General features: G+C 37.8%; 2 protein-coding genes across 5 annotated transcripts; both read right to left on the bottom strand.

The window, feature by feature from the left end:
* Positions 1–465: 465 nt before the first annotated feature.
* On the bottom strand, positions 466–8,642 carry ethe1 (ETHE1 persulfide dioxygenase). Its single transcript, XM_052579203.1, has 7 exons — positions 8,215–8,642; positions 7,436–7,580; positions 6,165–6,313; positions 4,617–4,746; positions 4,064–4,153; positions 2,535–2,651; positions 466–1,295 (listed from the first exon to the last, which is right to left on the bottom strand). The coding sequence occupies exons 1-7, from the start codon at positions 8,368–8,370 to the stop codon at positions 1,249–1,251; spliced, it is 834 nt and encodes a 277-aa protein (XP_052435163.1). The 5' UTR covers positions 8,371–8,642; the 3' UTR covers positions 466–1,248.
* A 2,154-nt stretch (positions 8,643–10,796) lies between these two features.
* On the bottom strand, positions 10,797–25,581 carry LOC127975278 (transmembrane protease serine 5). 4 transcript variants are annotated; one of them, XM_052579198.1, is made up of 9 exons: positions 22,790–22,935; positions 22,369–22,544; positions 18,182–18,361; positions 17,566–17,740; positions 17,317–17,495; positions 16,340–16,435; positions 16,124–16,266; positions 11,666–11,821; positions 10,797–10,967 (listed from the first exon to the last, which is right to left on the bottom strand). In XM_052579198.1, the coding sequence occupies exons 1-9, from the start codon at positions 22,861–22,863 to the stop codon at positions 10,962–10,964; spliced, it is 1,185 nt and encodes a 394-aa protein (XP_052435158.1). In that variant the 5' UTR covers positions 22,864–22,935; the 3' UTR covers positions 10,797–10,961. The 4 variants fall into 4 exon arrangements, with proteins under 4 accessions (XP_052435158.1, XP_052435160.1, XP_052435161.1 ...); XM_052579200.1 differs by lacking the exons at positions 22,369–22,544; positions 22,790–22,935 and adding exons at positions 19,785–19,839; positions 19,914–20,941; XM_052579201.1 differs by lacking the exons at positions 22,369–22,544; positions 22,790–22,935 and adding an exon at positions 25,110–25,581.
* Between the last annotated feature and the right edge of the window lie 49 nt (positions 25,582–25,630).

Genomic DNA, 25,630 nt, shown 5'->3' with positions numbered 1-25,630 from the left:
TATTTTTAAATGAGACAATTCTTTGATGGATAATGACATGAAAGGAAAGGGAATAAAAAAAACAATTATCTCTAATTATCTTTATTCAAATGAAAAAAATCTGTCTGATAATTGCAATAATTAAAAAAAATCAGGCAATGAGCTAAATCGTTATTTTATTATATTATTGTATAAACAACCAGGTTCATTAGCTGTGTTTGACCTCATGTACCTTAAGGGTTTTTAAGAGGAATGACCCTTAGCTGCTGCTCAGTTCACTTCTGAGGGATTGACCGGAACCATGTGATTTTCACATCTAGTGCACTCATAAATCTGCAGAAGTGAGTCACTTAAAACAGAGCCGAGGCTGAACACTGAACATTTATTACATTTTGAGGAAATCAATTGATCAATCAATCAATTAGAAACCAAGACTTACTCTTAATCAGTAAATCTGAAGATATTTGTACTGAAAAACATGACAAAAACACTTAATAATCTTTATTAAGTTTTCTTATTAACTATTACTGTCACAGTACAAGATCTGTAGCACTTTCAAACTTACAAATAAATTCTATGATTACGAAATATTCTTAAAAAACAAGCACAAGCACAAAAGTAAATGCATTGTTCTTTATGAATCTTGTATTGGAAGACAAGCGTATGAATCGTGTTTGCAGTGCACCAGTGCTGATGACATCACACTCCTGTCCTTGATCTTCTGTAGTAAAAGCTTTAGGTCTAAAATTCAAGACGACAGAAACTCCGAGATCATCATTAGCACGTGAATGAAGCAGTGAAGATCGGATCAGAGACTTGTGCTGATAAAAGCATGGACTTCCAGGACATTTCACTTGCAAATCAAGCTGGTTTTTCTCGTCCGTCCTGACGGTGAAGACATTTGTAGAAATGCAACACTGAGAAACATCAAAAAGAAGCCCAAAAGAGGCGAAAAACTGACCAACATTTATTAAAAACAGATTAAATGGAGACTTCTCTTACCAAATATATGATTAGATGCATTTCACATTACAAGAGCACTTGATCATTTAAAGCTGAAAGAGCACTTGATCATCATTACTCCAAGCGTGATATTATACACAGATTTAGTAAAGTATTTAATAAAATCCCAACATATTCTTAAACAGTGTTTTTTGTTCTGGTTTATGCATTAACCCTGAATCGAATATCAAATATCATCACTGCATGAAGTTTTAACATCGATAAAATTACAACCATTTGATTAACGTCAGCTTTGTTCGTCCACGTTCAGACGTCATGAAGTCCACACACCAGGTTCGCAGGCACCGATATATCTGTGGATTCAAAGATACACAGTGACGACATCAGATAATAATAATAATTATAAGAGGTTTTATTTATACAGCGCCTTTTTAAAACCCAAGTACAAATATAGAGTCACATGATCGACCGAATAAAGCAGACGGAGATCACCTCACTCTTAAAAATAAAGCTGCTTCATGAGAAGAAGGTTCTTCGGATCGTAGAAAGACGGTTCTTTGAGGAACCGAAAGAGTAAGTCATGAACAGCAGAAGCGTGGGATCTACCGAAGCTCAGGATGAGCAACACGACACACCCCGACGAACCTGAGCAGACGACATGTTCTCACTCATCCTGCGATTAGAACACATCCCCAAACGCTGAGAAACACATCGTTCACTCGCGGTGAACCTGTGCCACACTAAACTAGAACGGGTTCGACTCGCTCTCACGTGTGCACGCCAAAAACAACACGCTGATCTGAGAGAAACACAACACATTCAGAATAAAAGTGATAAAGGATTGGTGTCTGTAGCACCGGTGTGAAATAACACTTCTGGTTCCTGTGAAACAGAGACACAAAAGTGCAGCGTCTTCTGCTCACCAAAGCTGTGTTGATTTGATTAAAAATACAGTAAAAATTTTGAAATATTATTGCTATTTAAAATGCAGTTTTCTGTGTGAATCTGTGTTAAAGTGTAATGTATTTCTGTATTTTCAGCATCATTCCTCCAGTCTTCAGTGTCACATGATCTTCAGAAATCAGAATAATATGATGATTTACAAAATAAAAAATAATCAAAGATGCAAAGATGTGACTAAAGAGATTTATAATGTCACAAAAGATTTCTATTTCAAATAAATGCTGTTCATTTTCACTTTCTATTCATCTGTGGATCATGAAAAATAAAATGCATCACGGTTTCCACAGAACTATTAATGTTATCAATAATTGATAATCAGAAATGTTTCTTGAGCAGTAAATCATCATATTATTCTGATTTCTGAAGATCATGTGACACTGAAGACTGGAGGAATGATGCTGAAAATACAGCGGAGCATCACAGAAATACATTACACTTTAACACAGATTCACACAGAAAACTGATGATTTAAATTGTAATAATATTTTAAATTTTACTGTAATTCGATTAAATAAATGCAGAAGAGCAAAAGTGACTGCTGAAAAATCCCAATTATTCCCACACACAATATGTGATTTACACTGCTAGTTCTCTGCAGCGTCCGCAGCAGTGATAAACAGATCCTGTACCTATTTTCTTAGGTTTGGGGAGGTTGAGGTTGTTCATGATGTTCTCAAACTCAGAGAGAGACTTCGTCAGCCGCGGATTGAACTTCTTCTCCTCATCCACGGTGGAGACGGTCTGCCCTGCAGAGACACACAGGAGAATAGATCACACAACCCTATGAGATCATACACACACACACACACACACACACAGAGACACACACACACCACACACACACACACACACACACACACACACACACACACACACAGAGAGAGAGAGACACACAGACACACACACAGAGACACACACACACACACACACACAGATACACACCACTCACAGAGAGAGAGAGAGACACACACACACACACACACAGAGAGAGAGACACACACACACACACACACACACACACAGAGAGAGAGACACACACACACACACACACACACACAGAGACACACACACACACTCACACACACACACACACACACACACACACACACACACAGAGACACAGAGACACACACACACACACACACACACAGAGACACACACACCACACACACACACACACACACACACACACACCACACACACACACACACAGAGACACACACACACACACACACACACACACTCACACACACACACACACACACACAGAGACACAGAGACACACACAAACACCACACACACACAGAGACACAGAGACACACACACCACACACACACCACACACACACACACACACACACACACACACAGAGACACACACACACACACACACTCACTCACACTCACTCACACAGAAACACACACACAAACACACACACACGCACACACAGAGACACAGAGACACACACACTCACACACACACACACACACACAGAGACACAGAGACACTCACACACACACACATAGAGACACAGAGACACACACACCACACACACACACACTCACACTCACTCACACAGAGACACACACACAAACACACACACACGCACACAGAGAGACACATAGAGACACACACACACACACAGGGACACACACACACAATAATAACACAATAATTCTTCCATGTGTTCGGTTTAATATTTAACCTTTGTTTGCCAAAAAGTTTTTCATTTCATTAAAAGAAAAATGTATGTTTTATGCCTGCATTTGAAAATTAAAATACACAATTTCTGCCACAGAGTTATTTGAAACATTTTACGAAGTTGAATAGTTTTTTATGTATTTAAATAACGAGGCATGCTTCAGCAGAATTTGGTAGCAATGAAACAGAAAAAATAAAATATTTCATAGGACTTATTAAACTTTTAATAAATTGATATTAAATTGTATAATTTTCATGCTTTAAAACAATTAGACACGTTTTGTGATTGCTACAATTTAATTAAATCATTGAAAAGGAGTCCAGAAAAAAAAAAAAGAAAAAAAAAATTGAATTTGGGAAGAAGAAATAAAACAGATTTGATAGGGCCCTAGATGCTAGTAACCTCACTAAGTAGTCGAACAGTGTACCGCGGTAAATGAGGAGTGTCATCTCGTACCCTTGTAGTCGTGAGCAGGGTAAATGAAGCAGTGTCCCGGCAGACTGAAGATCTTCTTATGGACAGACTCATACAGTTTCTGAGGACTACCTGAAGGAAGACAGGTGCAGAGCGTTACTGTGGCGCCATCATGTGGACATCTGAAGTACTACAACAACAACTAAATACAGAAACGCTACAAGCAGCCATCAGTGCTGGATGATGTAGATATTAAAATATTAATATATTACAGCTTCAGAGATTTTATTCTGCTTTTTGATTTTTGTAATGCACTTTCTAAACAGATCATCATTTGACTAGTTTCACAATAAGGGCAGGTAAATATTGCCATTTATGACTGTGTGTGGTTATATTGGTGCATAGAAATGTACGAGATTGAATCTCACTCTTCCTTGTTTTGTTTTAGTGAAATATAGTGTGAATTCCTACATTATTTTTCTTGCACTGAATTATTTTTGATGCACTGACTGTTATTCTAAAAGCTAGAACTGCACTCGTCTGAGTCGCTACGGTCCTCGGCGGTGTGTGTGTGTGTGTGTGTGTGTGTTCGGACCTTGCTGGAAGTCCGTGCGTCCGCAGCCGCGGATGAGCAGAGCGTCGCCGGTGAAGGCCATGCGCTCGTCTTCAGAGATGTACGTCACGCATCCGTCTGTGTGTCCCGGCGTCTCTCGCACCGTCAGACTCTGAAATAAGAGTCATATTCAGCACTTGATTCATTACAGGACTCAACACTGTAAACCATCAGCAGGGCCAGTAACAGACTACAAGAAAGACCTTCGTGATGTTTAACAGTGCTGTTATCAGATGATCAGAGTCAGAGAGAATCACGCTCATGATCTTATTTTTCAGTTAGTCTGGATTCAAGATTTACTGCAATAGTACATTCAGTTTTAGATTATATTAGTGCTGTCAAATAATTAATTGTATCCAAAATATGTTTCTGTAAACATAATATATGTGTGCTGAGTTTATTGATTATGCATATATAAATACACACACACACACACACATAGCATATATTTTGAAAATATTTAAATGCATTTAGATGCATATATTTATATTATATATAAATATATTTAATACAGTATATAAACGTAACATAGTAATCTTAAATATATATGTGCATGTGTGTGTATTTATAATACATAATAAATATACACAGCACACCACCATATATATATATTTTTTTAAACAATCATTTAATTGTTTGACAGGACTAATATTTATATATTACATTATATAATATTTCTATTTATATTTAATGTTAATATACTGACTGCAAATGACCAAAGCTTATTTTTAAATAGCATGGATTTTAAAATGTACTGTATTGCATTGCACTGATCACTTTATTATATATTTATTAACCCTATTTATTATTAATATACTAACTGTAAATGAGCTTATTTTTTTAACCACATTTATAATGTATTACATTTTAAATGATTTTATTTTATATATTTTTAGATTATATATAATTATATTTATTTGTTTATATTGAATATAAATAAACTCTCAGTCATGATCTTGTTTTTGTAGTGTGGATTCTGAAATGCATTGCATTGCTTTGATTAATTGCAATATTAAAATATTATTTTTTTATATACTTTATTACATATTTTGTATTTATTATATTTTTGACATTTATATTTAATATTAATAAACTGATTGTAATTGACCCAGTCATGATCTTGTTTTTGAATCAATGTGGCCTGATCACGTCCAATATTAAATTATATAAAATAAAAAAATTATATATTTGTTTTATTTAATTTTTTTTACATTCGACCAGGTCACAAGCTTGTTTTTTAATACTTCATATATTTTTTTACATTTTGCATTGCCCTGGTCACTTGCAATATTATATTGTATATAATATATTTTGTTGTATTTATTTTTAGATTATATTTATTCATATTAATTTGTATTATATATTGATATATTTAATTTAAATAAACTGACTGTAAACGACCCAGTCATGAACTTGTTTTTAAATGTGTTGATTTTAAGTTTATTGCATTGCTCTAATCACATGCAATACTGAATTATATTATTCTAGTTGTTTATATCTAAAACAATGATTTGAGGTGCGTGCTCGTACGTGTCTGCCGAAGCTGATGCGGTCTCCCTCCGACAGCTGGATGTCAGCAGCGGCTCCGCTGTGTTTGGAGATGGCACTCTTCAGACCAAACACCTTCTTCTTCAGGAGTCCGGTGCCAGTGATGTGATCGGCGTGACAGTGAGTGTTCACTGCAGAGAACAAGCCTTCATCATCATCATCATCATTACGGGCTGCACGATGTATCCAAATTGCATGGGCGTGCAATACCTGAATCATTTTATTAAAAGGCTACTTAAATTAAATCGTTGCAAAAGGTCAAAGTTTTAGTGCATATAGCACACACACGCACACACACACACACTCTCCCTCTCACACTCACACACACACACACCGGAGACATGTCTTAAAGGGACAGGAGCCTATAAACACATGCTGCTGAAAGTGTCACTTATATTAATCTTTAACAAAGATTATTATTATTCAGACAGTGAACACAATGCAGTGTTATTTTACACTGAATCAGTACATGTCTGTAACTGAATACTACTGGTATTTGATCTCTGCTTGTAAATAGTGTATTTCTTCCTTTTTTACTGACTGTTCACTTGTCTTTAATCATGTTTGAACTTTCTCAGTCTGTAGTTTTTGCTGTGGTTTATGAAGAAGTACTTAAAGTGTATGGAAAGGAAAATTACAATGATATAAAATTAGCATCATTCATTCTTTTTTTTTTTTTGTATGTTCACACTGATGTTAAAATGACATTTTCTGATTTGTGACATTACTTTTATGTAATGCTGAAACACTGCTGGTCACTTTCGGAAGATATAGCGATTCTTCCTTTTCCAAGAAAGAATGTGAATGTGTTGAATTACAGATTTTTTATATATATATTAGAATTTTGTACTTAAATATTAGAATTCTATTTGAATTTAAAAGGCATAATTTCAGTTCATTGAGCTAAATATTACTAATGCACATTTATTAAAACAATAAAATAACATGACTATCTTTAAAAAAAGTGCATCATTTTTTTTATAATGTTTATAAACCATATATAATTCATTAAGCTGATTAAACAATTAGAAACAACGCAGAATCATGTGTGTATGTATAGTTTAATACAAAAGACCTGAAAAACGATCACAAAGAGTACTTCTTCTATTTAAAAGCATGAGATGCAGAGCGATGGAGTCTTGTGTGATAGACGTCGCTCTAAAACAGCGGTTCTCAATCTTTTTTTACTCCGAGTTTAATACCCCAAGCCCAGGTTATCTGTTTAAGATGGGAGTAATAAAAGAGATGCTTACAGGCCACTTTGAGCGTCAGGCCCAGTTCATTGATGAGCTTCAGATCTCTGTCCACCGTCTCCAGCACTGGATCGATCAGAACGGCCTCTCGGCTGTCAGCATCCGCCAGCAGGTATGTGTACGTGCTGCTCTCAGACTCGAAGAGCTACAGGAACAACACAACAGAGCCTGGATCAGTCAGCGTGAGTCAGCACTGCACTCATATCTCATATCTGTCATCTGTACACTGCCACTACTGTTCCTGGCAACATACCATAGTAAAACACTGCTCATGTGCTATTACTGACCACAGATATCACTAAATAACACACACACGCACACATATATATAGACCTATTCTGTTTGATTGTATGGTTTAACAGCAGTAACAGTGGCTGTAGTAACAGACTGGCTCTAAATGTTGCGTTGATACATTTGTAACAGACTGTCACTCACAGAAAGTCAATAGATGATGTTTCAATGTCATATGCTCGTTTTAGCATTCAGGAATAACAAAAATCTTTTTTGCATTACGTTTTCAGTCGATGTATATACAGTGTGTAGAGAACCACATAAATCCATCACAGCTCAAAGTTCTGTGATAAAAGTTTAACTTTAACTTTTATGTGTCTTTATTGCTTTATATTGCCGGTGTAAGTCCCTCAGATCGTTGTGTATCAGAAGAAGTCTTATATAACCTTGCTTTGGATCTGTTGTTGTTATTCTTCCCAGTGTTTAGCGCTTCCTGAAGGCCATTAAACACACAAACACCCGCGTGTTTTCGCGCCTGTACGGCTCACCTGTCTGAAGAGCGGCGCTCGGGGCTCCATCAGTCCGCTGTAGAGTCTCACTGAGGCGGCTGCGCTGCTCGGCTCGATCCGCAGGGGTTTGCAGCTCCACAGGCGGCTCGCTAAACTCACTGCGGGCTTCAGTCTGTTTAAGAGAGCTGCACTCATTTTACTTCCTTTTCCAGCTCAGACTGGTCTGACGAGTGTCGGTCAGATCTGATCTTTATCTGTATCTTAATGAACTCCGGTGTCACAATGTAACCGCAGACGCGGGAGACACGCCTCTTTCCGCGGACACTGCAGACAACGCGTTATAACACCTCACACGTGACCTACGCATGCATAAAATCGCTTATTTTTTTAGTTAATATTCGGTAGAGACAGTTGTATGGAAGACAACAGCGCCCCGACGCAATGTTTACGAAATTCGACCTTGTCACGGAACTTTGACGTGTCTGCGCATGCGCAGAACGCTCTTGCGTGCGGCGCCACCATGGATGCCACCAGAGAGAAGAGCAGTGCATCTCAAAAGTTACATTTTAAGGTCAAAATCAGAATTTTCATCAATGTCAAAGGTCCGTAACAATTGTTTTTAATAAACATGTATAACATTCAAAATACATTAGCATGTGCAAAAGTGGCACACACTTTTTTTTCCTCTGGTTGATGCTTATATTTAGAAATCAGGGCAGGCCGATTTTCTCTTGTCCCCGTCATCTCATAAAAGATAGTTACATGATAGTAATAGTAATAGTAATAATACATGGCTCAGCACTTAAGCACCTTCTCAAAACAGTTCTGAAGCATGTTTTTTATTAATGTTTGCTGACAGACACGTGTGTTTCCCACAGACTTGCAAATGCAGATTCATTCTCTGCCAGCAGGAGGCGCTGTTATATATCGGTTTCCACGGTAACGGCCGCGATCCAATAACCATAAGCCCTGCGCTCACAAACGCTGCTTTACAGGAAAGACGAGATGAAAATAAAATAGAGCTTTACTGTAGATGGTCTTTAAATATAAATAATTTAATCAGAATTGCGATATAAATCAGAAATGTGATATAATGCAGAATTGGGAGATATATATTAAGAATTGCGAGATATAAATTAGTATAGCAATATAAACTCAGAATTGCGATATAATTCAGAATTGCGAGATATAAATAAGAACTGTGATATAATGCAGAATTTTGAGATATATATTCAGAATTGTGAGATATAAATTCAGAATTGCAATATAAACTCAGAATTGCAATATAATTCAGAATAGCGAGATATAAATCAGAACTGTGATATAATGCAGAATTTTGAGATATATATTCAGAATTGTGAGATATAAATTCAGAATTGCAATATAAACTCAGAATTGCAATATAATTCAGAATAGCGAGATATAAATCAGAACTGTGATATAATGCAGAATTTTGAGATATATATTCAGAATTGTGAGATATAAATTCAGAATTGCGAGATAAAAAATTAAGTATTGCAATATAAACTCAGAATTGCGATATAATTCAGAATAGCGAGATATAAATCAGAATTGTGATATAATGCAGAATTCTGAGATATATATTCAGAATTGCAATATATAAATTAAGAATTGCGATATAACCTCAGAATTGTGATATATAAAGAATTGCGATATAAACTCAGAATTGCGATATAATTCACAATTGTGAGATATAAATCCAGAATTGCGAGATATAAATCAGAACTGTGATATAATGCAGAATTGTGTGATATATAAAATCAGAATTGCAATATATAAATTAAGAATTGCGATATAACCTCAGACTTGCGATATAATGCAGAATTGTAAGGTATAAATCAGAATTGTGAGATATTAATTCAGAATTGTGATATATAAATCAGAATTGCGATATAATGCAGAACTGTGAGATATAAATCAGAACTGTGAGATAAATCAGAATTGCAAAGCATAAATTAGAATTGAGATATAAATTCATAATTGCGAGATTTAAGTCAGAACTCTGAGATATAATCCCTGAATTGTGAGAAAGTCAGAAATTTGAGTTATCTCAGAATTCTGAATAAAAAAGTTGGAATAAAATTTGGCTTCCATTCATGAGCATTCAGTAAATCAGAGACAGATATTGAAAGCCGGATGACTCGAGCGCTCTGAACTCACCTGTGAAGATGCTGGTAAAGGCCTGTAAACCTGCGGCTTTATAAAGATGCCGATGTTCAACAACAATCCACAATCATGAAAGTTCAGAGAGCCTAGAGTCACGCAAGCTCAGAAATATCAACGAGTCTCTGAGGGTCAATTACAACAACACAACAATCCAAACCAGTTACATAGCAACAACAGCACATGCTCATTAATATTCATGAGCTGTCTTCTCCATATTATGTATTGGATGAGATGTTGAACACTTCAGGTCCCAGATCAGTGATGACTGCAGGACTCTGTCCAGAGTTTCCAGATACATGATCAGATTCAGATTAAAGTGTCATGATGATAATGATTTTCAGAAACAGTCAGAGTGAATCAGCTGCATAAACCACATTCCATACATCACCACACGCCCTTCTCCGAGCGTACGTGACTCCAGTCACAGTCTGGTCTCATTTTTATTGCAGCTTTTATTGCACATGATAATGCTCTCTCACAAAGCTTTCAGTTATCAGTCATTAGATTAAAGCCTTTTACAATCTGTGTAATAATAATTAATGACACTGTTTTCAAAAGTGATAGTTCTGTGTGGTGACCTTCGAGAAGGACTCTTCCTTTCAATCCTGAAATCAATTACAGAAATGTTAATGGACTTATTATAAATGCATGCTGACATAACTCAAGGAATGTTCTGGGTTCAGATCAGAGTCTGAGTAAAGAGTGTTGCACATATTTAATTAAAGTTATCCTGCACTGTAAAAATTATATGATCAATAAGCCAAGTCAAAATGTATTTTTCCATTATTTAAACTCATTAAATTATGCAATTTCAACTTTATTTAAGTTACGATTTATAAGTAAGTTTATTATAAATATTATAATTAGTGCTTCCAAATGATGAATCAACATATTTTATATAATGTATTATATATTATGTATATACAAATACACACACACACACACACACGCGCACATACACGCGCACACACACAAGCACACACACACATTATATATAGTTTATAAACATTAATTTAAACATTATGCACTTTTTTCAAAGATAGTCATGTTATTTTATTTCTTTGACTAAACGTGCTCTTGTAATATCTTTTTTCCACCCTAACTAAAATTAATATGAATTTTAATATAATTGGAATATTGATCATATTTAAGTAATTATTAGTTTGAATTTAGTTTTTCAGCTATTTTGACAACCCTGTTAATATTATTTTGCTTGTTTTGATGGTGCTAACCAGCCAGCGGATGTGGTTTATAGAGTTAAATCTGAACCCGTAACACTCTCTGTGATGTGGTGTGTGTTTACACTGATGGTTTGATGAATCCACTGCAGCAGTGAAGTGATTCTGCTGTAAACACCAGGTTTATTGACTCGTCCACATCCTATACCCCAACTCACCACACCAGCCAATCGCCAGTCACCCGCTTCAGTCTGACACACCAGAGGACCCCCGCTGTCTGCCTGAACAAGAGACAAGAGATATGAAAAACACACACACACAAACAAGTTTGTTTTTGTGAAAAGTGGGTTCATCCCATAGGCTTAATGGTTTTTATACTGTACAAAATGTATATTCTATGGCCCTACACCAGGGATAGGCAACTCTGGTCCTGGAGGGCCACTATCCTGCAGAGCAGGGGCGGACTGGCCATCGGGAGCACAGGGACATTTGCCGCTGTGCAGTTGATCAGGCTGACTTGCAATAGGCTGATATGCAACTGCGAATTAATTGATGGTTTTATGAATCTACGAATCAGGCGATCACGGAGTGAAAATGAAACTAAATGACGGTCAGAATTACATTTATATTTACTAGGGATGGGACGGTTTGTATTATTGTAGTAACTTTGTAGTAACTTAATATCACATTTTAATCATGCTGATTTTCGGAGAAAAACTGATATTGCACTCTTCATGTGATATTGATTAACTACATAACATTCTATATAAATATATACATTTTTTAACCCCCATATCTTGAATTTTGTGATCACTCACATGCATTCATAAATGTATTTGAATACACTGAATAATGCACTGACAGAACGCACTCAAAATGCACACGCGCACTAGTATGACTTCATCATGTAACTTTACATTAGCCTAGATGCTTGCACTTTTTAGGCACGATTTGTCTAGTTTTTGAATATACTTCATACTGTTAAAAGGCACATCAGTAAAACAAAAAATACAAGTTACACACTTGGAAAACGTAATTAGAACTAGCTACTAAATTAGTTAAAAATGCCTATCCATATACAGCTATGATTCGCGAACCCCAAACTGACTCAAATGATTCGCGAACCCACTCTGAACTCCCGAATTGACTCAAATGATTCGCGAACCCCAAACTGACTCAAATGATTTGCGAACCCACTATGAACTCCCGAATTGACTCAAATGATTCGCGATCCCGCTACGAACTCCCGAACTTATTCAAATGATTCGCGACCCCCAAACTGACTCAAATGATTCGGGATCCCACTCCGAACTCCCGAACTGATTCAAATGATTCGCGATCCCCAAACTGACTCAAATGATTCGCGAACACGTTACGAACTACCGAACTGATTCAAATGATTCGTGATCCCCAATCTGAACCAAATGATTCGCGAACCCGCTTTGAACTCCCGATCTGACTCAAATGATTCGCGATCCCACTCCGAACTCCCAAACTGACTCAAATGATTCGCGATCCCACTACGAACTCCCAAACTGATTCAAATGATTCGCGATTCCCAAACTGACTCAAATGATTCGTGATCCCGTTCCGAACTCCCGAACTGATTCAAATGATTTGGGATCCCCAAACTGACTCAAATGATTCGCGAACCTGCTTTGAACTCCCGAACTGACTCAAATGATTCGCGAACCCGCTAAGAACTCCCGAACTGTGAAAAAGTTGAACTGTTCCACCGTAATATTTACATAATCATTTGGCAGATGGACGCTTTCATTCAAAGCGACTTACAATAGATAAAATCTATAAAAAAAAAAAAATATATACACTATAAGTGTGACTGTATATAGACTGCTGTTCTGTTTTGATTCTTGTATGGAGCTTCATGTAGCTGTCATACTCCGTGTAGTAGGATGTCTTGGTTATTTTGTTATTGTGTTATTTTGTTTGTTGTTGTATCTGACTTTTGTCTTTGTTATGTGTTGTGGTATGGTTTATGTGGGGTTGATATGTTATTGTGTAATTTGGTATGCTTTGTTTGTTTTAGATGAGTTTTTTAATTTTTTATTTGTATTTTCTTTTCTTTTCTTCTTTTTACATTTTTAAGTGCTGCCTTTCTTGGCCAGAGACCATTTGAAAAAGATACTATCGTCTCAATATGATTTCCCCTGGTTAAATAAGGAATAATAAATAATAATAATAATAATAATAATAATAAAAAGGGGGTGGACAGTTCAGCTTTTGAGTCAGAGCAGGAACCTTCAGGTAAAGTTTAAGCTATTAGCGAAACTAAACATGCTGGCTATACTCTTAGAAAAATATGTGCTTTTGTGATTTATAAGGTCATCAGTAGTAGGACAGTGATCATTGGGACATACAATTGATGGCTGCATAATTAATACAGATTATTGAAAGTGCTTATTTCATATTGCAGAGAAACTCAATTTGCAGAGTGAGAGAGAGAGGGGGATTCAGGGAAAGATGATAGAGACAGTGAATGCCTTGATACTTCTTGATACTTCATTTGATTATTTTGCCGTTCACAGTCTGAGGATTTAGATTCCCGGTCAGATTCCCGGCCTGAGTTACTGTCCCGGTCCGCCACTGCTGCAGAGTTTAACTCCAACCCTAATTAAACACACCTGAACAAGGCAATCAGTGTTTTCGGGATTACTAGATAGATACAGGCAGGTGAGTTTTTTTTTTTTTTTTACGAAAAATAAAGCCTCAGCAATTGTTGATATTTACCAACACTACAGCAGTAATGACTATGAACTACTTTACTTCTAAAATCGATACTATTAGAGATAAAATTTTAACGATCCAGCCGTCAGCTACAGTATCACATCAGACAGTACACTATAGACCCCCTGAGGAACAGTTCCACTCATTCTCTACTATAGGAGAGGAAGAATTGTATAAACTTGTGAAATAATCTAAACCAACAACATGTATGTTAGACCCTATACCATCTAAGCTCTTAAAAGAGGTGCTTCAAGAAGTCATAGATCCTCTTCTTTCTCATTGTCATTAGGATATGTCCCCAAAACCTTCAAACTGGCTGTTATTAAGCCTCTCATCAAAAAAACACAACTTGACCCCAAAGAACTAGTGATTTATAGACCAATCTCGAATCTCCCTTTTCTGTCCAAGATACTAGAAAAGGTGGTATCCTCACAATTATATTCCTTCTTAGAGAAAAATGGTATCTGTGAGGATTTCCAGTCAGGATTTAGACCGTATCATAGTACTGAGACTGCTCTCCTTAGAGTTACAAATGATCTGCTCTTATCATCTGATCGTGGGTGTATCTCTCTATTAGTTTTATTGGATCTTAGTGCTGCGTTTGACACAATTGACCACAGCATTCTTCTGCATAGACTTGAACACTTTGTTGGCATCAGTGGAAGTGCATTAGCATGGTTTAAATCATACTTATATGACCGCCATCAGTTCGTAGCAGTGAATGAAGATGTATCATATCAATCACAAGTGCAGTATGGAGCACCTCAAGGCTCAGTACTAGGGCCGCTACTCTTCACACTTTATATGTTACTCTTGGGAGATATCATCAGGAAACATGGTGTTAGCTTTCACTGTTATGCTGATGATACTCAGCTCTATATTTCTACATGACCCGGTGCAACACACCAATTTGAAAAAATAATGGAATGCATAGTCAATATAAGGTGTTTTCCTAATGAATGTTGTTCAGTTGCTTTGACGCAATGTATTTTGTTTGAAGCACTATATAAATAAAGGTGACTTGACTTAATACATATCCTTAATCTGTAAAGACTACGTTTATTTGTGTGCACTCACAATAAAATCAAAGCATTGTGCTTTTGTAAAATAATGTAAGCAAACAGGATGTGCTTTCTGCCGTCTGTGAACTTGAGCGTGAAACTCAGAAACTTTGTGTATTCTTGCCTTACAGACATGAAAAATATGTATATAGAGTGAAATGTCTACCTTCAAATGAACCAATTCAAAGGAAAACAGATATTCTCAGATTATGTAATCGTGTGAAAGATTCAAACAGACGCATAACTACTGCGAAGATGACGAGTCAGTGTTGCCTTAAAATGAAAACAAAAAACACTAGTTTATCAATTAATTATTATATCAAGGTTATTACTTTGCCGGTGTGCTGAGGCAAGCTTTATGCATGCGCTTAAGCACTTATTAGACATTGTTGGCAATTACGTAAAGGCTCATTATAATGATTTAAATGGTTTATTAATAAACGTGCAATTAGTCGATTATTGCTACTAGTCGATCAGAAAAATCCTTAGTTGAGGGGATCCATTTCAAGCAAACTGTCCCTTTAATGCATGTGTGTAGCGCTAGACATCTCCGCAGCAGTCACTCGCGTGTCACAGTCACCAAAGTGATTAACTTATTCATGGGAGAAAAATCAAACCACCATCGTCTCTTGAACTCACAGCATCAACACTTTATTATGGGCATGCTCATGACATACACAGTGCGCGGGACATGCACATTTCAATGACGTCACTGCGTAGACTATAACATGGCTTTGCCACTTATACTTATTTATATATGCTTAACAATGTGGATACCTGACAGGAGTCCACTCCTCCCCCCAAAACACCGGCGCAGAGCATTCTGGGAGTGAGCCGTGAGCCGTACACTGTGGGCTGTGAGCAGACGGTCTGATTGATCAGCTGAATCGAAGCCTGTCTCAGGTGTGACATCACAGACCCTGTGAGAGACCAAAGCACACGAATGCATGATGCACCTTCAGGATGCTGTAAACACTCCAGAAGCGCTCTCACCTCCTTCCTTTGTGTGACCCCAGCCAGTCACCCAGCAGGACGATCCCGAAGGGAACGAATCTGTCAGACGGGGCAAACACACGGGTCTAACGCCGTCTAAACCAGAGACAACACAGAGGCACACTGGCAAAGTAAGTCAGAATACACACAGTCTAATTTTAAGATACACACACAAAAAAAGAAAAAAGAAAAATGACATTTCTGATTTTAACAAAAATGAGTTAATCAAGCCCAAGTCTAGTGATCTCAATGCTCCAAATAGTAAATAAGTTCTGTGTCATTTTTGCTTTATAAATTTGTGACTCTATTTGCCAGCACTGGTCACCTTCCTGCCTAATGTGACATCTAAGAGTGAATTCCTGATATGTCATCTATATTGATGAGGTTATTGCATTTGATTAAGATGAGTTTTCTTCATCTCTTCATTAGGTTTGTAGAAATATAGCATTGCATCAGTGTCTCATCAATGAGAATGAGAGTTCAAACAACTGATAAACACATCAGAATAATCCACAGCACTCCAGTCCATCAGTGAACATCTGGAGAAGACAAAACCTGAAACACATCCAGCATTAAGATGATTTTAACTCAAACACATAGAGTCTATAATCCAGAATAACACTTCCTCCAGTGAAAAAGTGTTCTGGTCTGAATCAGGAGAGAAATCTGCACAGATCAAGCAGCGTTTACACAGATCTAAACAGATATGTGAGGAAGTGTTATTATGGATTGTAGACTCTATGTGTTTGAGTTAAAATCATCTTAATGCTGGATGTGTTTCATCTTTTGTCTTCTCCAGATGTTCACTGATGGACTGGAGCGCTGTGGATTATTGAGATGTTTTTATCTGCTGTTTGGACTCTCATTCTGATGGCACCCATTCACTGAAAGTAATACAATGCTACATTTCTCCAAATCTGATGAAGAAGCTCTATCTGCATAATTAGTTTTGTTTAAATTTTGAAGCGTGAACTCACCTCCTATCTCCATCTCTGTCTGTGTGCGCAGCAGACACAGGTCGTAGTCGTGCTTGTCTTTTAGGTATTGTGGGTGCTGGTGTATCTGAAGTGCGTGGTAGCGTTTTCCCTGAAATGGATCCGAGATGTCCACGGTATCAACCACCACGGACCAATCTGACTCTGGCTTCGTGCCATATCTGCCAAACGAGACGAACACAGAGATGAGGGGTGTGAGAATCCCCTCAGTGTCTGTCGTCTCATACTCACCTAATGAAGCAGTGGGCAGCAGTGATGACCCAGCGAGGGCTGATGATGACTCCTCCACACAAGTGTTGGTGCTGATATTGTAAACTGGCCTGCCAAACCCACTGACCCTTCGCAGCCTCCTTACCACCCACAATACGTGACAAAAAAGACCCAGTGTTTATTTCTGCTGAGCAATCTGGGAGACAAAGACCAGGTAAAACGAGTTGCTTTTTACTTACCCCACTGGCAGACCATTATACTTATTATATAATGGTCATTTCATGCTTTTTTTTTTTAGTTTTTTTTTTTTTTTTTTTTTTTTTTTTACAGTGCTTGTTTTCCACCAGGGGACAGAAATTGTCCACTACAGAATGTCACCGGAATATCATCAATACTCTTTTATGTTTTCCCAGAAGAAAAGACAAGTCAATCTAAAAAGCTTATTAAAGATGAACTGATATTGTTTATCATAACATTGGCATATTAAGTGCTCAATGCGAATAGATTTTGTAATGAATGTCATCACTACCACAATAGTATTTGCATTTAATATCCTTCTTCTAAATATCTAAATATCTTTCTCTCTTGATTTTCACCTATATGAATGATATTTTAAAAAACTTTAAAAGAACTTCACCTTGACATGTTGGTATTTTTTCCCATCTTCCATTGCGACAGGTAACCATACTTTCTCCACTGATGAAGTATGATTTTCGACATAGGTATGTTAAGTTAGATCCATCAGGATAAGATTCTTCAGGTTTAGATGTTATGATTGCATTTTCCACATATGGAGGAATGCCACAATGCACATCCGCTGAAAAAAAATAATGTATTGAAATTCATGAACTCCAGTAAGACCGATGTTAATATTACTGAGAGATTATATATTTTCCAGCCCACTGTATACACAGCTGCTCCTATTACAAACATGTAATATGTCACGATCATTAGCTGGAGTGCCCACAAACTTCAGTAGAGGTTTCACTCAGGACCATTCCACCCATCAACCACCGGATGTCACCATATCCCTTGGACACTAGCACCTTTCATCTGTTGCACCACACCCAAACTACATCTCCCATGAGCCTCTGCATCACTATCACCTTGTCACACCTGCACCTCATTTATAAGCGAATCTCCTTGCCACACCTGCACCTCATTTACACACACATATAAGCAGCACTCACAACAGCCAGATTGCGAAGTTTTGTTTAGCATGACTGACATTTCTGAGCGGTTTTCCTAGTGTTTGTTGTTCCCGTGTATTATCTTGGATTGTTTAAACCGACTCTGATTCTCTGCTGCCTGCCCTGATCTCTGCCTGTTACCGTTAATGATTCTGGATATTCCTAACACACCTGACGCCATTCCTGATTTCTGCCTGTATGACCATTCTCTTAATAACATTCTGCAAATGGATCCGAACACCTCTGACTCCTTGTTACATAATAATGTTTTGAGAGTTTGACACTCTCTAAAGGTAGTTCAATGTTTTGGGAATTGCATGTAATATAACATTTATATTGAAGTTAGTAAAATATAAATAAAACAGACTGCTTGGCAAAATATAAGTTTTTTTGGCAGGGTTGCCTTTTTAAAAATCGCATTTTAGGGGCTAAATATCATGTTATTGGTATTGGGGTCGCTTCAACCCGCGGACATGAAAAACAACCTCAGACTTGTCAACACTGGTTCAGGTGGAGCGGCATTTACTGCTAAGAGCTGTAGTCCACTGATAAGCTACACAAAATCGCTTTCAAAATCGACAAAGAATTGCCTGCGATTTTTTACATCGATTTTGTGTAGATTGTCAGTGAATTACGGCTCTGTGAAGTAAATGCCAACCAGTGTTGCAAAGTCTGTGGTTGTTTTTCATGTTCGCGGGTTGAAGCGACCCCAATACCAATAACGTGATATTTAGCCCCTAAAATGTGAATATTACCAAAGGAACCCTGCCAAAAACTTGTATTTTTATCGCCCGGAACGAAACGCGATTGGACTTGTTTTGAGAAGCAATTGGGCAGGTCTTGTTTTGAAAACCTGTCAATCCTGATTTGAAAGCATGTGCTGGAGATATACTACTAATCACAGGAGCGCCTTTACTGAGGAGATGCGCATGAAAATCGCATTCGATTTTTTGCTCAGCCTTAACCAGTGAAGGAACACATACAGTAAAAGAGTCTCAGCGGAGACAAGAGTCTCAGAGTGCTGGACTTTTAGTTTGTCCCGCCACTCACTTGAAGATGTTCAGCCTGTCCTTTTTCTTCCTTTTCCCAAAACAGCTTATACCAGCTACAAATAAATAGTTCAGTTTTGTATATAATGGCAAACGATTAAACTTTTTAGTTTTTTATTAAGTTACTTACAAAAATCTGTTTAGGCTTCTCAAATCATCAATAAATGTGCACTATATCCAATAGTTTGTACGCAGATGCTTTGCGGGACGCTTTAGAGGTGCCATTGCGATTCCTTGCATTTTTTTCCTTGGATATGCCTTCATTTGTACTCATAAAAGTAAGAGTAATACATCATTCGTAACTGTAAAGGGTCTACTTTTATTTGTGTGCACTCACAATATCAACAAAATGCGGTGCTTTTATAAAATAAAGAAAAAAACACAAAGCGCTTTCTGCCGTCTTTGAACAGGAGCACCTACAAAAACACTCAATGAAAACATGAGAGACCTTCTCACCTGCTCATGTTCATCCTCTATGTATCTTGCTTGTTTGCTGTTGTGGCAAAATGAACTGTCTCCACTTGCACCTGGATTTTGTGCAATCATTACATGATCCCTTCAGGGATTTTTAACTTCTGCTTTTATCCTCCCCTTCCTAATTCCCCTGTAACCACCAGCTCTCCACCTGATCGAGGTTAGGTGGAACCCTCTCGCATAACAGTCTCCTATTGGACCTATAATTTTTTTGGCTGGTTTTATGTTCATAGCAACCACCTTGCTGATGGTCTGGGCTGAAAGGAGGCACCCCTTGAGCACAGCTCTGCAGGGAATTTCATAGATGTCCGGCCAGGTCACCCTGAGGGGTCTTACGGCCGCTTAGTGGTGCTGTCGAATCTAGCGGGAAGTGGAGGTGGCAGTTACAGAAGTCTTCTTGTATATGCTGCCTCAGGTAATGCTCCCCCTGGCTGAGGTTTGTAAAGTTAAGCATGCCTCTTCAGTGCGATTCAGCGCCTCTACGATGCTTAGGAACCTTTAGGGACACACGCTAAGCTTTGTGTACTTTCTCAAAACCATGTAAGTGGTAAGTGTGCACGCAAGACTCTGCGCACTTTCTCAAATCCAGTACGGTAAGGGTTACTCACTCTGCCTTGTTCCCTTTCTTGAGATGATTAGACCTTGGTTCCTTGGGCTCCATTCAGCCGGAGTGTATTTATTCTTCAAGCATCGCTATTTGGGTAATTCTCATGGTAATTTAGCAGTGCTCCCCTTTTTCCAAAAAAATGCTAGGTTCTTAGCCGTATCCCTTTAAAGGAATCTTTCCTGATTCCAAGCCTTCAGCTCTCCCCCGGGCCGAGGCCCTAACAATTAAGTTGGGTATGTAGCTTAGGCCTTTGGCCGTAAGGGGTACTGGCAAAGACAGCCGTCTAAACATCCCAGGGGCAACTCCCATGGAAATGATAGAGCTGGTACTTAGTGCTCGCCATGATTCTGGCCTGCATTGTCCTCAGCATGGTGGCGTGGGTATACCGTTCCCCAAAGCGCCCCTAGTGGACGCAGTTCGAAGTACCCTTGAAAGGGAACATCTCAGGTTACGAATGTAGAAGAAGTGAATGTCAGTTCTCCCGGTGCCTGTTTATAGTCGAGCCGGTAGTGACGTCAGAGGCTGTCGCCGGCCAACAAGTTGGTGTTTTTTCAATGTATGCTTCAGACATGGGTCACGACGAGGTGTTCCCCATAGCAGCCCCTAGAGGACACAGTGTATCGTTCCCTACTCATGGTTACATTCGTAACCTTAGACGTTTTTTTTTTTGAACAACTGAAAAGTAGCTAATTAATTTGTTATAATAGTCATTTTATAATAAGCCTTAAAGTAAAATGTGAAAAGACCTAAGCCCCTTTCACACTGCATGTCGGACCCAGAACATTTTATCAGAACATTGCCGGGTCGCCTTCTGTGTGAAAGCACACAGATCCCGGGTTGAGGACCTAGTAACATTGCCAGGTTCAGTCCTGGAACGAGGGCCGATGCTGAAGCTGAGATAGTTCGCTAGCTTCAGTGAAAGTTAACATCTCTAGCGTTTTCGACTCGTACATCACACGTCACGCCCTGATGTCATGTGTCTTTACGGCTTACACGCACATATTCCGGGTAATCACTGGCAGTGTAAAAGTGCAAAATCTAGCGACGCGTGAACAAATGCCGGGACACTTTACCCGTGTATTTTCCGGGATCGCAGTGTGAAAGGGGATCTAGGGAGTGGAAATGACAGTTCAGCTAATGAGTGGTCATCCGCTGCCATCTACTGGTTATAACGGTCATTTCATGCCACTTTTAAAAGTGCTTGTTTTCCACCAGGGGACAGAAATTGTCCACTACAGAATGTCACCAGAATATCATCAATACTCTTTCATGTTTTCCCAGAAGAAAAGACAAGTCAATCTTAAAAGCTTATTAAAGATAAACTGATAATGTTTATCATAACATTGGCATATTAAGTGTTCAAAACGAATATATTTTGTAATTAATGTCATCACTACCACAAAAGTATTTGCATTAAATATCCTTCTTCTAAATATCTAAATATCTTTCTCTCTTGATTTTCACCTACATGAATGATATATTAAAAACTTTAAAAGAACTTCACCTTGACATGTTGGTATTTTTTCCCATCTTCCATTGCGACAGGTAACCATACTTTCTCCACTGATGAAGTATGATTTTCGACATAGGTATGTTATGCTAGATCCATCAGGATAAGATTCTTCAGGTTTAGATGTTATGATTGCATTTTCCACATATGGAGGAATGCCACAATGCACACTCGCTGAAAATTGATGAAATTCATGAACTCCAGTAAGACCGATGATAATATTACTGAGAGATTATATATTTATATACTGTATACACAGCTGCTCCTATTACAAACATGTAATAAGAGTTTGACACTCTCTAAAGCTACATAAAGGTAATTAAATGTTTTGGGAATTGCATGTAATATAACATTAAGTCAGTAAAATCTAAATAAAAAAGACATTCAGTTCAAATAGTATCCACAACTAAATCACTTGCCTTGACATCGGACACAATTTAAGAAAAACCACCACAAGCCGAAGCCGAGGAGCTTTACTGGGACTCTCATTCTGAGCTCAGTTCACAAATACCTTTCTCTGGTCAGTCTCTCAAACTCCTGCCTGCTCGGGCATCAACAAGTTAATCATTTAACAACCTCAAAACCAAAAGGCTTTCTTACGCCAGACCTCTAATCAAAACTGATCTACACAAAATGTAACTCTGGCTTACGACTCATTCTTGATTATTAATTGACTCTTTTGATTAATACTTATTGTATGGTAGACATGTTTGAGCTGATATTGAGGCATTTGACTTGGTGCACACTTTGTAAAGTTATTGAGATCAATTCTGAAATTTAGAAGAAATAAACGTGAGAGCTCTCCAGTCTTTAGTGTTGGAGAAACATCTGAGCACAGAGTGTGAAGTTGAGATCTCTTCTAAAGCACTAAAGAAGACCGGTGTGAGAGTGTTAGTGTTTGAAGAAGAGAAGAGATCTTAAAGGGATAGTTCACCCAATAATCAAAATTATGTCATTAATAACTCACCTTCATGTTGTTTCAAACCCGTAAGACCTCCGTTTATCTTCGGAACACAGTTTAAGATATTTTAGATTTAGTCGGAGAGCTCTCAGTCCCTCCATTGAAGCTGTGTGTACGAAGCTAGATTGCTAATTGTATTTATTGAATGAACTAGGGCTGTACTATATGGACAAAAAAAATTTCTTTGATCAATTTTACAATTGTGACACACACCGATATGCTTTCATAAATGCATTCAGGATTAATTTGAAACATGTTTCCAAAAGAAAACCAATTAGAGCTTTATCAAAAAATTGTAACGTCTCTAGAACAGACATAAGTCAAAATTATCACTATAGTATCACTATTGTAGCGGTGCCTCAGGTGTTTGCAGTGTGTATACAGTATGTGTATGCGGTGAGCAGCGAGAGCACATAAATATAACGCGATAGCACATTAAAATAATGCACGAGCGCGAATCTCTCTGTTCGCAGCAGATTTCCTTTGCTCTGTCACAAAACCAGACGTGCTTGCTCAGATACACGCTGCTCTGCGCGGAGAGAGCGTGTTCAGGATAGCATCCTACAGGAGGTCAGGGCCGCGGAAAATTGTGCTATAAAGCTATTTAGAAATCGTGCACGCTCAAATCGTGATTTTATGACGATTTCTATTAATCACACAGCACTAGAATGGACTGGAAATGAACAGAAAATAACTCGGACTGCCACCGCTCAGCAAAACGGGAAAACCAGATCCAGGCAGAGCTCGGCAGCGGATAGACAGTCAGCGGAGCAAGCAGTCAGGAGGAAACACAACAGCCATTTATGCATGTTTGAATTTGTTGTTCTGTAGCATATGCAGCAAAAATATCTAAGATAAATTGGTGGTTTATTCTTAAACCAATCAGCGAGCTCGAATAGTGGAAGCATAGTAAAAGTTTAATTTTTTTTTTTTAAAATTTAATTATATATATGAAATGATGTTATGTTACGACATTTTTACATATATTAACAATATTATTTTAATAGTAATTGGCGGCCCACCTGCAATACCACCGCGACCCCCCATTGGAGCGCGGACCACAGGTTGAAAACCACTGATGTAAACTGTTGTTGGTTTTAACCTTAAACACTGGATGTCATTTACTGGATCTTACAGTGTGGACTTGGTAAACACTGACATGTTAAACTCAAAGGTCTTTAACTTTATTTGCAGACGGCTGGCATGTGCTAACAGAGTCTTGGCAAAAGCAATGAGCACAAATGGAGCCTCTTTTTAAAAATACCATATATACAGTTTTTGTTGTAAAGACAATAAATACATAAAATAAATAAATATTTAAAAAAGGTTGCTGCAAACCTTTATATAAATGTCAAAACTAAACATAAATGTGATACTAAATATCATATAAGCTGTTTTATTTGATGCATGTCTAAATAATACAATGTATTGACTACATTTAAGTAAATTATTTTACAGCAATTAGCAATACATAAACATATGGGAATGAGGGTGATAATTAACACCCAGACGGTACCAAATGCCAACATTCTTCAGATGGTCTTATATTATGTTCAACAGAAGAAACAAACGCATAAAGGTTCGGAACGACATGAGGGTAAATAAATGATGACACCATTTAAATTATCTGTTTATTTAAGCAAGATATAAAAAAGTTTTTAATTACACACTTCACCTCTAAATAGTTCATGTGCTACAGTTTCTTTTCTGCGAATGCTAACTCATAGCATCGGCGGATGAATTGTTACAAAGACCAAGAGTTTATTGTCCTTACCTTCAAGCCATTGTGTGTCAGCTCATGCATTTAAAGACACAAGGCCATCCTTCCCTCTCGTCTCCAGCAATAGAAGACACTTGAGAACACTGTCTAAGACTTGATGGTTGCTCTGTCAATTCTTCGTCATCATTTAGGAACCTAGGTGTGCTATTTGATCCCAATCTTTCCTTAGAAAGCCCTGTTTCTAGCATTTGTAAAACTGCATTTTTCCATCTCAAAAATATATCTAAATTACGGCCTATGCTCTCAATGTCAAATGCAGAAATGTTAATCCATGCATTTATGACTTCAAGGTTAGACTACTGTAATGCTTTATTGGGTGGTTGTTCTGCACGCTTGGTAAACAAACTACAGCTAGTCCAAAATGCAGCAGCAAGAGTTCTTACTAGAACCAGGAAGTATGACCATATTAGCCCGGTCCTGTCAACACTGCACTGGCTCCCTATCAAACATCGTATAGATTTTAAAATATTGCTTATTACTTATAAAGCCCTGAATGGTTTAGCACCTCAGTATTT

The sequence above is a fragment of the Carassius gibelio genome, chromosome B16 (genome assembly GCF_023724105.1).
Source record: "Carassius gibelio isolate Cgi1373 ecotype wild population from Czech Republic chromosome B16, carGib1.2-hapl.c, whole genome shotgun sequence".
Lineage (NCBI taxonomy): Eukaryota > Metazoa > Chordata > Actinopteri > Cypriniformes > Cyprinidae > Carassius > Carassius gibelio.
The sequence above is the reverse complement of the archived record's forward strand: the minus strand, read 5'-3'. Positions and strand labels throughout refer to the sequence as shown.

Coding starts and splice junctions, on each gene's coding strand:
- ethe1 (XM_052579203.1), bottom strand. CDS start 8,370: ATGAGTGCAGCTCTCTTAAACAGACTGAAGCCCGCAGTGAGTTTAGCG. Junction 6,314..7,435: donor CCTGACGCTCAAAGTGGCCT/GTAAGCATCTCT, acceptor TGTTCTCTGCAG/TGAACACTCACTGTCACGCC. Junction 2,652..4,063: donor CCCTGCTCACGACTACAAGG/GTACGAGATGAC, acceptor GTGTCTCTGCAG/GGCAGACCGTCTCCACCGTG.
- LOC127975278 (XM_052579198.1), bottom strand. CDS start 22,863: ATGAGAGTCCCAGTAAAGCTCCTCGGCTTCGGCTTGTGGTGGTTTTTC. Junction 16,436..17,316: donor GACAGAGATGGAGATAGGAG/GTGAGTTCACGC, acceptor TCTCTGGTTTAG/ACGGCGTTAGACCCGTGTGT. Junction 11,822..16,123: donor GAGGAGTGGACTCCTGTCAG/GTATCCACATTG, acceptor TCTCTTGTTCAG/GCAGACAGCGGGGGTCCTCT.